This window comes from Papilio machaon, chromosome 8 (assembly GCF_912999745.1).
Source record: "Papilio machaon chromosome 8, ilPapMach1.1, whole genome shotgun sequence".
Classification (NCBI taxonomy): Eukaryota; Metazoa; Arthropoda; class Insecta; order Lepidoptera; family Papilionidae; genus Papilio; species Papilio machaon.
Genome location: NC_059993.1, coordinates 5513471 through 5527736, shown reverse-complemented (window position 1 = coordinate 5527736; position 14266 = coordinate 5513471). Strand labels below are relative to the sequence as shown.

Sequence of the window (14266 nt, the reverse complement as noted above, 5' to 3'; positions counted from 1 at the left end):
ATTGTGCACATGCGTTAAATTACTTTTTTACTGTATCTAATTTCTTACTGATATTATAAATGCGAATGTTTGGATGGAACGAACGAACATCCACCCAATGTTTGTTTGAAGGTATCTACAGAACGGCGTAACGGATCTCGTTGAAATTTGGCATAGATGTAGAGCATAGTCAGAAAGAACATATAGGCTACTAATTACATTTTTTTAATTGCGCACGGACGGTGTCGCGGGCGACAGCTAGTATGATATATTGTGGAACTTTGCAAGAATTTAACTTTGAATATTTTACACATCCCACATTGAACTTTGTCGTTAAAAACTTACGTCCGCAAACTGCATTTCAATCAGTAATATGTTTAAGATGTCGACTTTTTTTATAACGAACACATGGATAATGATTGTATGATTAAGGTCTGACTTGGTGTTTTAATCTTGTCGTTTGTATTAGATTAAACCTCCTTAATAATTGTGATTAATGTTTTAATGTTTATTTAAATGTCCGACAGATTGCGTCAGGCAAAAAATTGTTGTTTATTCAGTTGAGATGATGCTTGATGTGTATAATTAGTCAGAGATTAATCTTTATAAGGAGTTTGAATCCCGTCAACGATTCTGGTAATTAAAAACTACTGGCTGTCGTTTTTGCTATGATGTAAAAGCAACTTGTTTGTATATTTTGACATGTGATAAGGATATGCCTAGACTCTGTGACTTACAATTGCATGTGGTTGAAGAAATTTAGTATTTTTATGATTTTGATTCGTACATTTTTAGTAGTAAAAATATTTTATGTGACTGTATCGTTGAGGTACGGTACAAGGAAGATGTTTTTAAAAGCTTAATTAGCCAATCGCCCGTGGTGTTAAGTTGTATACGAACATATAGCACGTGAGTAAATCTGTTTCTAGTCATAAATGGTTCAAAAATAATGCGTTTTACTATCAAAAATTAACACTACATACAAACGTAATCTAATCTTACTCACAGATGAAAAAGCGGTTGGAACTAAAATATGAATATTATCTGTATTAATCTTGTTTGTATAAGGCTGACCTTGTTTGTGCAGTTGGCGATAAGTTGTATCGTAAGGTTTTACATGGTCATTCGCAAATCGGCGAAGGCTACGTAGTTACCGCGCCTCTGCGGCCGTTCACCTGCCTCATTCTATTGCTGCCCGATACTTGTATAGGTTGCGAAGTTAACTTAAATAAATATATTTTTTCACGACTCATTAAGTTATGAAGAGTTAGGGAATGGATCGAATTATTTGTATGGGCTGTTGATGAAGCCCAACAATAGCCTGACTGCGGGCTTAGACCCGTATAACTTAGGTTGGTGGGCCATCATCTGCTCTCCACAAAATTCATCCATTTATTCTCAAGTCAATACTCGTTACTAACAGTCGATAAGAAATATTCCTGTAAGGCAATTCTTAGTCTATTCAATATTCAACATTATTAATGCTTCTTAAAAACATTAAAATTGCTTGTGATTTATTACGATTCCTAAAAAGTATCTAGTCATTACGCCTGGTTCGTATGCTAAAAAATTGTGGTTAACCTTGGTTGAGATTGTGAGCGATTGATTACTCGTTTGGCTGTCGTTTAATTTGATAGTTGACATTTTGTTGTTTCGAACAATGAAACTATTACTATCGACCTATTATAAGGTCATTGTTGAAATTAATATGAAAGTATTTACACCTCATTGGTGGATTTCCGCTATTGAATCACTTATATGAAATAGTATTGACATCCCTCTTATTTTCTTTGAAATAACAATAATATTATGTTTTAATACGTAATAATAGTTTCACGGTCAGGTAATATAATATCAAAAATAAAATTATAAAAAAAATATCAAGTCTTATTTCTGCACACGATTTTTCACAACAAGGTAACATATACCGGGTCAACTAAGATTATAAGAAATATAATGTTAGTGATTTTAATATTGAATTAATATTATGATGTAGTCCGAAGGCCAAACTTAATAACTGGTTCACAATATGAGTGTTGTGGGCGCTAAACTAATTTCCTGTTGCTTGTGTCGTAACGTGTTAGAGATCAAATCTAATTTTCTTCAGCAAAATCTTATGTAGTAATCGTTTTGTATAACGTGCACGTTTCGTCGAAAAGCGGTAAAAGCATGAGATTGCTTTGCTATGAGTATTAAACTCTTCTCTTCCATATTTTGCAATGGATAATTGTTTAACGTAAATCTAATACGTTTTACATCATTCATAAATAGATTAGATGAGATAGATTTTACTTTCACTCCTGATAATTAGTACTACCTACTCTTAAAGTAGCACCCAAAGTGCCTTTCAACTATTTCTATAAACGAAACGAAGTGACCACCTAAAGTAATAAATATCTTGAATACTAGCTTTAGCCGACTACTTCATCCGCGCGGAATTGAAAATAAGTTATGCCAACAAATATAGCCTTTGTTAACCAGTAATTATTTACCTATCTTTCTAATCGCACAAGACTTTTTGAAATTGGTCCTTTAGTATGACTTTATTTGTTACAAAATTGAATTCAACTAAAATTAGGCGTCACGGGCAACCGACATGTTTATTTCATAATTAATTTGCAGGAAGGCCAAATCAATTTACTAATCGCATCGCGAAGGTCGTGTTGTTGTATTGTAAAACTTTTGGTTTAGAAACTGACCCTGTTTAATCTAGTTCGATGTTGATGAATGATCAATTAAAGCCACATTGGACATCTGGGTTTGCATTTTATTAGTATTAGTACAACGTAGCTTGCGTACGGTTATTACGACACCGAAACGCATTTTGCGGTTAAGATAGCGCATGTTTAATATTCAAACGTTAAAAAACAGAATTATGATTAGAACATTTATCTTCAATTAAAACTAGAATGCAAAATACGGCAACTTTAAATAGCAACTTTTTATATAGATGTCACGAACCATTCGAACCATTCTCCGACTTTAAGTTGGCAATGGTTTTGTTGAATCTTGGTTTTGTTTCTCAAATAAAATTCACATTTGTTAAGTTGGGGGGATGTTTCAATATCGGAACTCGAGTGATCAACTACTTTTCATTGTTTCGGGTTAATAAAGGTCAACATCGATGATATTTACACAAGGAAACTAGATTGAACGTTAGTGTAGCGATGTTAATCTTTTGATAAAAAAAATGAATATATGTCTCGTATATATATTGCTAAAAACCATGTTATTACCTAATTAATCGCTAAGTACCCTATCTATGATTCACAGATATGTTAAAAAACGTAAAATCTAATCTGTGTTATCGTAGTCGTATTTATTAAAAGGATTATGAGTCATCATTTTTAACTACTTTGGTACAGTTATTCGAAGGCACATGGGAAACTATAAAATTGCGTCCAGACAGGATGTTGTATCGACTTACGTGAGGTAACACTCGGGTAAAACCAAGGGCAGACCTAGCTGAGGTATAAAATTAATATAGATAATCAAAATCCTTAGTAAAACCACACAAGTGTAAATGATTGAAAATAGATTTGGTATTTGGCTAAATAACATTTAAATAAAAAGCGTTATTTTGATATTTATTTTTCTGTCTTTCACATAAATTTGAATGTGCGATTGTGGGAGGTCCATAATTATTAGGACACCACTTGAAAACCTTTCTATTCTATTACTTATCACCTATCCAACTTGTGGGGCCAGTCTGTCGTCCCTCAACTTTTTTGTTCTTTGAAATTAGCTACTGCAATGTCTTCGGTGACATTTTTATATTTAAGTTTTCTTAGACCTTTCATTAATACAAATCAGTTTAAATCATTTACGTCTATCTATAGTAAAACAATATTATATCTGGATTTTTTGGGTTGTTTTAGGAATTCACCACAAAATTTTCTGTTTGTTAATCCAATTCCATAACACTTATACATAACGAAGTTTAGAACCTGAACAAACATGGACTAGTAAAAATAGATTAATTTAAAATACGGCGCTAATGGTTCACACGTTCCGCTGTTTACTGACTCTCGCAGTCGGGCTCTTGTAGTCGAACTTACGAGGAATACGCGCTCGTTGTTGCCACGTACAATAATATTGTTACACATTGTAAGTAAACACTGCTACGCTTAACTAACGGTGTGATTGAGGCCGAGACCATGTTTATGAAAACATCGTGTTGGTAATTTAAATAAGTGATCATGTTGTATTTGTTGAAAAGTTTACCACTGCATTAGTTTTGACGTTGTTTATAAGTTATGCCTCTTAACTACTAATTGATATTAACTAGATCTTATTTTTAAACAAGGCAGTTAATTTAAATATGTCATCAAAATCATAGATATATTATGTAAATTTTGTATTTAGTTATTAGTAAATAGTTTCAATTAAATGGTTAACGTCTAATCGTGAGTTTCTGAGACTGAAATCCCCGTTTAAAATATATCCGTTATCTCTTTTTTAAGATAATGACAGAGATGACGATATATTTTATACAGAGATTTCGGTCTCAGAAACCTACGGTTAATTATGCAAGAAACTTATGATGATACTGGGATATAAAAGGCCTCTAGTTTTCTACCCCTCTGTGACCAGTTCGTGATGGGTCCACATCAAAACATCAACTAAACTCCATAAAAATAAAGATAATTGACATTGTTCATTACAGCGATTGTCTTTTAGTTAAACGAAGCAAGGTCACAAGCAATTATTAACATTGTTTGTTTTGATTAATGCAACTTGTTCTCAAGGTGAGCTGCCGATGTTGATTATATTCACAGAGTTAGGCCGTTACTACACAAGGCGATGTATATTTTCGAATACTTAGCGGTTTTAGGCGATAAGCGACTTATACAATGTCATAGAGGTTAGTACACAGGCGCGTGGTTGACGTTTCTGTCTGTCGCCGATAAAGCCATTCGCTCACTACCTGTTTTTAAAGATCGTCGTGAGAAAAGTCGCTGCGATTTTTAAGATTGTCGAACAAATCTCAAATCAACTGTATGGATTTTTGATTTTGTAAAAAATACGCATCAGCCGAATATGCCTGTACTGACCGAATAGACAACTGGCGTCGATGATAACGGCGATACTCACAACGTAAGGATACAGTATTAGTTTCAAAGATTTACGTCGCTTTGTGTACGAAGGGCCTCAATCTATTCCAAATTGTAGAGTAGTGGGTAATAAATGCAAGTCTTTGTCTTTTTATAATTTCAAACATAATATGCCATGAAGTTTCAACCATATACATATAAGTAATTTGTACCACCTTTTAGTCGGTGTATGGTGAGGTTAAGAACTAAAAGTTATGATAGTTTTCAATACGAAAAACGTTCTTTTACCAAAATATACATAAAATAGTGACGTTAATTATATTTAAATGTAATTTGGAAAACGTTCTAACTGCTAAAAACTTATTGCTTCAGAACGCTTTCATTATATGAAATGACCGGCTTTTCGCATGAGTGAAAATAACAATATAAACGGACGGGCTATTTTCGATGTCGCAGTGCGATAACGAATCAAGTCACGAAAGGGTTTCCCTTACTGAGTCACTCTAGGTAGCGGTCCGAGTAATCCCGCCGCAAACAAATGATATATTTGTGCCGAGCCAACGTACTCGAGTTACTACGTATCGAATATGTTCACGACATAGTAAACCCTAGATGTGCGCATTCGTTGTTTAGTCGCACTAAATCGATATTTATTTATACTAGGTATTTGTATAAAATATTTTTCATGTTAATAAGTTATTGTAGAGACGTAAATTATACTACTTTTTCCTATAAAAGTCATAAGTTAACGATACAAGTAAAGTTCACAATGTATTACTATTGTAGACACATGACTCCAATATTTTTAAATAAAGCATTGTACAGCTGCGTATTAGTAAAAAAAAAAACCTTGTAAAGGCAATAAATAAACCCTTAACGACCAACAATAAAAGAAATATAAAATGATGCGAAATTTTTGTGTTAAGCAAAATGTATTTGCGGCATTGTATTTTACGATCGCGATCTTTTTTGCCGACGCATACGTAGTAAATAAAATCTCCAGATCGTGTTTCCGCTCCTCGCACTGGCTTAGAGTTTGCGAGGAAATGGGAGCTACTTCTTTATTGTAACAATGTCAGACAGCCATGTAATGGAGGTAAAGAATTTGAGTTCTCCGTATAAACACAGCTTGTAAAAAGACTACTCCCAATAAAATATAGTTTAAATAACATTGTGGATGCTATGAAAACAAAACAAATTTTATTAACATGATTACGTATGTATGATGTTTTCGTCTATTGTTAGTTCTATTTATATTAGTTTAAATGAAAGAGTAAATTGACTGACTCAACTACGCACAGTCGAAACTACTGGGTCTAGTCGAAACGACTTGACATTTTACATACGAGTTTTCTATTACTACGTAGCGACGACTAACCTTTGTAAATAAGTAATAAATTCGAAAATATCAATATTATTTGGTTCCTCCTTTTCTTTTTTATATATTTAATACCAAAATTTATAAAATTGATTCGCAAGCATTTCCATTTGGAAAGAGATTTGATAAAGAAATCATGAAGAAAAAGCGAATGACCTGTTTATATGGAACGTAATTTCCTACTAAATATTAAACAGCATTCATAATGAAGGCAATGCTGTCCCCACTCAATTCAATAAAGGGTACCGAACAAGAGCGGCCAGCTTTTGTGTGCGATTGGTTTTAACATAACTCGTTGACAGCGCAACCATTTTAAATATATGTATGTACACTAGTCGTGTAACACGCTATCGATAAGTGTGGTTGTCTTTATTTATACAAAATAAATGTCTAAATAACAAAAAGCTTTTAAAAATATATACTCGCACGTAGACGACACACCCACCAACACACATATTAACTCCAGTAGATATAATAGGGCTGATTATTTCAGAAATTAGAAGAATAATACTTGTAACTTACGGTATCTATTTATCGAATAAGGGGACTACGCAAGGGAACCCTATACAATATATGAGTCATATCAACTTGACCCTTACGGGAAACAATAATTTAATCATAGAATCAGTTGTCTACAGTTATCCAATAAACGACGAAGTATAATAAATAACCAAGTGTTTAGATATCATAAATATTAACATTATAAATCAATAAAACTTCCAGCAAACCTAAACCTACATCTCATGAATATTAGAGAACTCGAGAGGTATTCGGGGAAGTTCATTTTAGAACGGAGACGTTTATGCCGATGCGATGCGTTGAGTCGCGTCGGCTAAACGCGTGAGCAACAAATTGAGCTTTTATTTATTCATGCGAGGGGAGGTTGATATGGGTCGGGGTCGGCCGATAAAGGCCACTGTTGGTCCGCTGCCCGTCAAACGATTCACAGGGCCTTGTTTATTATTCCTTGCCAAAGTATCAATTGACTGAATGCGCTTAGTTGAACACATACCGCGACTTGTATATTTCTGTGGAGTGACATTTCAAGTCACACTTATTGATTTGTGGTACAAGGCCATATGTAAATTAGTTTGTGTAATATGGAACACGCGTTCGTTCCATTTCGTATTGTTTATTCTTTTGTGAATTTAAATGCGTTTTAATATACTAAATGAGAGTTCGTGAGATATTCATATATTGTTCTTGCATTTCAAGCTAATTTAATCCATTTTAAACGTATTAGAAAGGTATTTTGTATCTGTTAATTTGTAATGATCACGGGAAAACGTAGATATCGGATATGGAGAAATTTTATACCTGCAATAAGCATCTTTGAAGGTCTATAACCATTGTTATGTTTGCTTTTATTAATACTTTGACTTTGACAACGTGGAGATATACGCTTTGCAGATTGCATAATAATTTATTGTGTTCTGTAAGAGATATTTAGTGTTAGTAAAGTAATCTTACTTCTTACTAATATTGTAAATAGAAAAGTTTAGATGGATGTATTGTTTAATAGTTTAGTTTGTTTGATCGTATCTCCGGAACGGCTCAACAGTTCTTGATGAAATCTGGCACAGGTGTAGAACATAGTCTGGAAGGACACTTATGCTACTAATAAAGTTTTTTTTTTAATCTGTGCGGACGGTGTCGCGGGTGACAGCTAGTTAGTAACAAACATTAAATTTCCTTGTTCTCATATTCTCAATCTGAATGATTTACAATTTATCTTTGCGGAATAAATGATGACTCTGCGGTTACAAGAATGTTTACTCACTTGACGTAAATATATTCAAAGAGGGTTCCTTTCAACCATGCACCATAGGCGTCTTGATTTTTTATCGTCGCGGGATGTGAACTGACGATAATAGTATTTCAAGATGTTATGGTAAGGGTAACCATTTTTAAATAAATCATAAAATAGCAAATTGTTATCTAATACTTTCTTATTCGATGCGACACGATAGTTACGATTTACGTAACATTTAATATAGTATCTAATAATAATGACCATGCAAATTTAATTAAAAAAATATGACTTTACAAGCTTAAATAATTATCAACATAGTTAATTGAAATAAAAATTAAGTATCTAGAAAAAAATGGAATTAGATAATAAGTAGGCAAATTTCAATTTTCGCAAAATCGATATATAACAGCGAAAACAAGATTCCAATTGGTTCCGGTGTTGGGCGATATAGAAAACAATCGTTATGTCGGCCGGTCCGCGTTGGCGAGGCGCCAAACTATTCCGTGTATTACAATGGCTGGTCGCGATCACAGGAAACGAGATCGATCACCGAACGCCCAGTATTACCTGTCGCTAAACACGCCCTTTATTTATACACGTTGCGAATTTGTGCGACATCTAACACATCATTAATGTGAGTATTGACACCTTTGTGATCGTTTACAATGTTCGCGAATCGCTTTGATAATTTAATTAAGAATTTTAATGATCTAATATTTATTTAAATTTCGTTAACATACGATTTGATATTTAGATAGCCATGTCTACTGATTCTTGTCGTTTTATGCTTTTGATTTTAATATTACCTACTAGTTTCTTAAAGTAAGTTTACCTTATTATTTTTTAATGAAATGTAATTTATGTCACAAATTAATATTATAAAGAATTACGCTTTTACGTTGTTAAGTTTTTTTAAAGCGTTTGCGGTATCAATAAGGATAAAGCTGCAGTTTATTAGTCAATGCGGCAAGCTCGTAAGGGTGTGTGCTGCTTGTACCAGTTCCGACCGATTCTCAAGACATGGCTTCCATGAAATTATCCAACTGACTCACGACTTGATCACATTTCCTTATTCGTCATGCGTCGTTGAGCTTGACGATTTCCGAATTGATTAAAATATTTTTCGTATAATTGGTTCGATTAAAACGGTTATATAGGAGACTTTTGTACCTCTACCAATGAGTGTTGTGTACCCAATAAATTTCATTCTCATCTTAAAGAGACATTCACACTTCTCTTGGATTCGTGTTCTTGTGATAAGAACACTTAGCTTAAGAGGGTTACTCTCCAACCCTGAGATCTTGGTGAGTCTTCGTTTGATCGTAATTATATTAATGTTAATGATCATTCCTTAAAATAAATATAAAAGGCTTGTCTTTGAGTTGTGAAAGGCTTGGTGTATTTCCTGTGATAATAAATCTCATAGCTATTATGTTATCTTTGAAGTAAATATTTTACTTCTGTTTTTATCGGTGTATTGTAACTTTGAAGTGACAAAGTTAATCAAATACTTTAAAATTATTCTTGTTCGTCTTTGGGTATCTGCTCTCGGAGGATTTTTCAGATTTTTCACCCAAAATGTTAATCTTCCTGGATTTCTTTTTCCCCGTGATCTTCCACAGGATCATTAATTGTAACGGTTTTTTTTGTTCCGCATTATATGGCCAGGGTAGTCCATCTTTAAAATCAAAATCATTAATTGAAATCCCTTTCATTCTATGATTAAATCTATTGTAATTTATACTAGTTTGCTCAGTTTCTGATAGTTTGATGAGCTGTGTAGTTTGATTGCATTTCCACGTATTACAGTGGTCGTCTTTGATTCGCCGCAGTGTCATGTGTGTTGTGCGACACACGACATGTGGCAATAGAGATCAAAGCGGCGCCAGGACAGGAATAATTCCCGGTTAAAGCTATTGAACTAATATCTGCAATGCATTCCTGATATATTTGTTTGTAATAACAATCTAACATATTCATGTGTTGAAGTCGACGTGTTAAATTACATTCATGTTTGCTTATTGTTTGACTTGGGTTTATGAATTTAAAAATATCAAGTAAACTATCCATTATCTTTCGGTGCTTAGAGAATGTCAATTCTTTTGTTCGTTACTACGATTCTATTTATAATAGTGCATCAAGTTTATATTAGATTTCTATTTTTGTATGTACCTTTTAGACTGAACGGGATGTTGGTAATCGAATTGCTTGTTTAGTGATTGTAAATTTATTCATATAGGCATCGTGTCTGCAAGGTAAATAGTACATAAATAATACCACGTTGTCAGCAGTGAGTGTCCGAATGGCAATATCGAGCTAGTAGTAGGCGTGCAAGGTGCGAAAGGGTTCGCGTGCTAAATAATCGACGTCGCCAGCTGCCGTCGAACAGGCCCCCTCTAAAACTCGCATGTGATTGTAAAAAAGCGCTTTTTTCCGATATCCTAGTGTTGTACAAACACCCCGTAGCGTAGTGGTCGAAGTCGCAAACCCGTAGGCTCGAATAAAGCGAAAATACTTTTTTGCGGTCGCGGCTCACCTTTGCCGAGTGTAGCAGACTATGAACGATCACCGCGAATTATCATGTGGAGCATTTATGAGAGAGGCTGTATGTAAAGCAAACCGGAGTGTAATAATGTCAGCTTGGTATGTTGTTCGCTCCGTTCCGTCCTCTTAAACGGATTGGGTTGTTTGCTAATTATTACTAACAGTCCATTAAGGTATGCTGCGATGATATCTCGCCTTGGAATTATACAAAATGGTGTCTACGAGTTGCAAAATATGACGTTAAACGTTAACGTCTGTCGCAATGCAAGTTCGCTCGTCGTATAAGAATTAAATAACATGTTTTAATTCATGAACGAAAAGCGTCGTTACAATTAAAGAACAGAAGTTAAAAAAAAAAGCTACGACTTCATTTTATTTATTTTATTTATTTATTTATTTAACTGGAAAACTATGTTTTTATAGTTTTCGCAAATAGACAGCAAAAACAATAGTATCAAAATCGCGAAGAGAATAAAAACAATTGATAAAGAATAGGGAAGTATAAAAATAATTCAAAAAAGTTGAACAAATTAAAAGTAAACAGGAAGGTAAAAAACAAGCGGCTAGCGAACCGGACTACCAAAGAATTCGCTGCTTAAATGGTTTACAATGTCAGCAAGCCTAGTATTAAACAAGTCGATGTGAGGACTTTGCTTTGATATTGAGTTAAACTGTCTGGCCGCTCTGCAAAAGAAAGCGTTTGCTCTAAAGTTCGTCATTACTCGATTTATATTAAGATATAGATTACTCCTAATTGGTCTCGATGGAACGTTAATATTTATTTTGGAAAGAAGTAGAGGAGAATCAACCGTGCCATTTGTTATTTTTGATAAATATGTAATGTCAGCTATATTTCTTCTCACAGACAATGGTAATAGGTGGTGTTCTTTACATCGTAATGTATAATCTGAATTAGGTTTTAGAGTTTTATATTGTAAATATCTAACAAATCGTCTTTGAATGGATTCAAGACGTGATATGTACACAGTATATCTCGGATTCCACACCTGAGAGGCATACTCGAGGACACTACGTACGTTTGGTTCACATTCCTGCTATTTACTCTATTTTAATTCAGGAGATCATGAATAAAAACTATGTCTTAACTGATTGTGCAATGCCAACTTATCAACATAAAAAATCATGATACAATCAAGCTCTCAATAATATTTTGTTACGGTCAAATGTCGGTAGTCACTCGAGTAACGATTAGTGGTCGGAACAGTCAATAAACGTGGTAGATTAATTAAATATTGATTGACCGTCGGTTGCAGTAAAGCGGAGTCAGAGAGAGAACACGGCTGACTGGTGGCTTTTGCCGCGCCTTTCACCGTACATGCCGCTCACACAACTCACTGAACACTGCCCCCGTCGCTGAACATTGTTGAACAGACGACTTGTTCATTGATCATGCACTATGCTTCATCATTTTTGTTAAATTTTAATGCACTCAAAAAGACCCTTTTTTTGAATAGCATAATTCCCAATAGAAACCGAAAGCTCAATCTTACATCCCATTTAAAACAAGCGTGAACTTTTTTCATTGTAAATGATTGTTAGAGTTACCGGCATACAACTTATTAAAACAAGAAGTTTAATTATAAAAGATGTATTTCTAAAGATATTAACAGTAACATTTCTTACTATGGATGTTAAGTTTGTATACTATGACGGATATATGTTTACTAAATGTTTATTGTTCCAGTCCCAGCGGTACAGTGCTGAGTGCTCTCTCCCAACTCCGAGAGTACCTACAAACGGCGGGGACGTGTAAGTGCGGACTGCCTTGTCCGCTCAGACCTGAGACCGCTTTCAGTTTTGATCCAAAGGTAAGAATTGTTTATCACAATTACAGTAGAGATCCGATAGCTACGATACGTCGTTGTAATGGCTAGATTTTCAAGCTCGACGATCAAACTACAGTACTTGATGCTTGAATCGCTACGTCAGACCAAAGGGGTATTATTGTTTACGATGTGCTATATCAAATACCGAGTAATCTGATACTGTTTTATTTTCTAAGATGCACTTAAACCACTGTGTGTAGTTTTTTTTTCGTACTAATCAAAACGTTTCAATATTATCTATGGTGCTAGTGTGTTATGAAGGCCGAATTTTTTTGGATTTTTTTGGTTTGGTTTTACTTGTTCCATTGTATTTTAAAATATTGTATACCGGATGATAATATTCTCTGTTGAATAATGTTAGCCTTTACGCGATAAAAAAGAATCATACGTCACGTTTTTGACTACTTTATAGCCGAATGTGTGATCGATACGAAGCCATAAATGTCGCTGGATTGAACAATAAAAACAAGTACCATTAAGATAACATCTTGATAAGAATTTATCTCTCACCAACCATTTTCGATAAATATGACCAAGTTAATGCATATTTATGATTCTATATATTTGAAGATCCTGTTTAACAAGTTCTGTATGTAAAAATATCAGATAAGACATGTGAAAGAAGAATTAACTGCACATTTATATCTCGTATCGGAGATCTACGTAATTATTATATTGTTAAAGTATTTTCATAATGATTTTGAAATGTAACAAAAATGCAGACAGATTAAGGTTGCGTTTTTTTAAATTATAATCCTGTTTCGTTTCTAGACGGTTGGTTGGATGTATTAAAATATGTATATAAGTAATGATTAAGAGTTTATTTTTACCACTATTGACATCGGCTAAAGTTTCAATTAATTCCCGTTTTAAAGTTAAATTATTTAAAAATTTACAGTAAAGTTGTGTTACTGTATTGATGCCTAGAACCAAAATATTTGTATCTATCTAAATTTTTTTGAATATTTTTTTGAATTTTTAATGTATTTTTCCATACATAAATGTCTGAACTCTCTAGTCGAGACTTTTTTAGGACGCAATTTAAATATTCCATGAATTAAATTTAAATGATTCATAGGTAAGAGCTTTTATGGGGTTGTATGGAGTGGTTTGGAAACATGCGACATTCAATTACTTGTGGCTAGTCCGCGAGCTTGAATGCCCTTATAGGGAAAGACTTTGTAAGATGATACGCGTGTCTTGTTCTCTACTTAGCATGCGTTTATGAATGACGTGCTTTGAATATTAACTTGTTAGACATTTTAGAGGAAACATTTTGTTATTTGACTAACATAGATTATTTTACAGAGTAGATATTTCGCATGCTTAATTGTCTATTTTTTTTATTAAAATCAGTTTGGTATCAATCACTTCATTAATAACTATCTGTTTTTGGTAAACGTTATTAAGAACTGTTAATGTCGACCGTTACCTGTTACATGTAGATAAAAGTATTATTAAGCTTTATAGTACTAGCTGTCGCCCGCGACTCCGACCGAATTAAAAAAATACTTATTAAGTAGCCTATGTGTTCTTTCAGACTATGTTCTACATTTGTGCCTAATTTTATCAAGATCCGCTGAGCCGTTCTGGAGATACCTTCAAACAAACATCCATCCATCCATCTAAACATTCGTATTTATAATATTAGTAAGAAGTAAGATATAGTAGTGTTAAAACAAACTTCCCCGTTCCCAGACGGTTGTTTATC

General features: G+C 33.8%; 1 protein-coding gene across 2 annotated transcripts in view; it reads left to right on the top strand.

Moving 5' to 3' along the window:
- Positions 1-14266, top strand: part of LOC106717442 — a 64451-nt gene that overhangs the window by 12547 nt on the left and 37638 nt on the right. For both annotated transcript variants that reach the window (XR_006756171.1, XM_014511306.2), the window contains exon 2: positions 12414-12537. Coding sequence is in view for 1 of the 2 variants with exons in the window: in XM_014511306.2 (XP_014366792.2) it covers positions 12414-12537 (124 nt within the window). In the remaining variant the exon portion in view is untranslated. The remainder of the gene's footprint in view (positions 1-12413; positions 12538-14266) is intronic.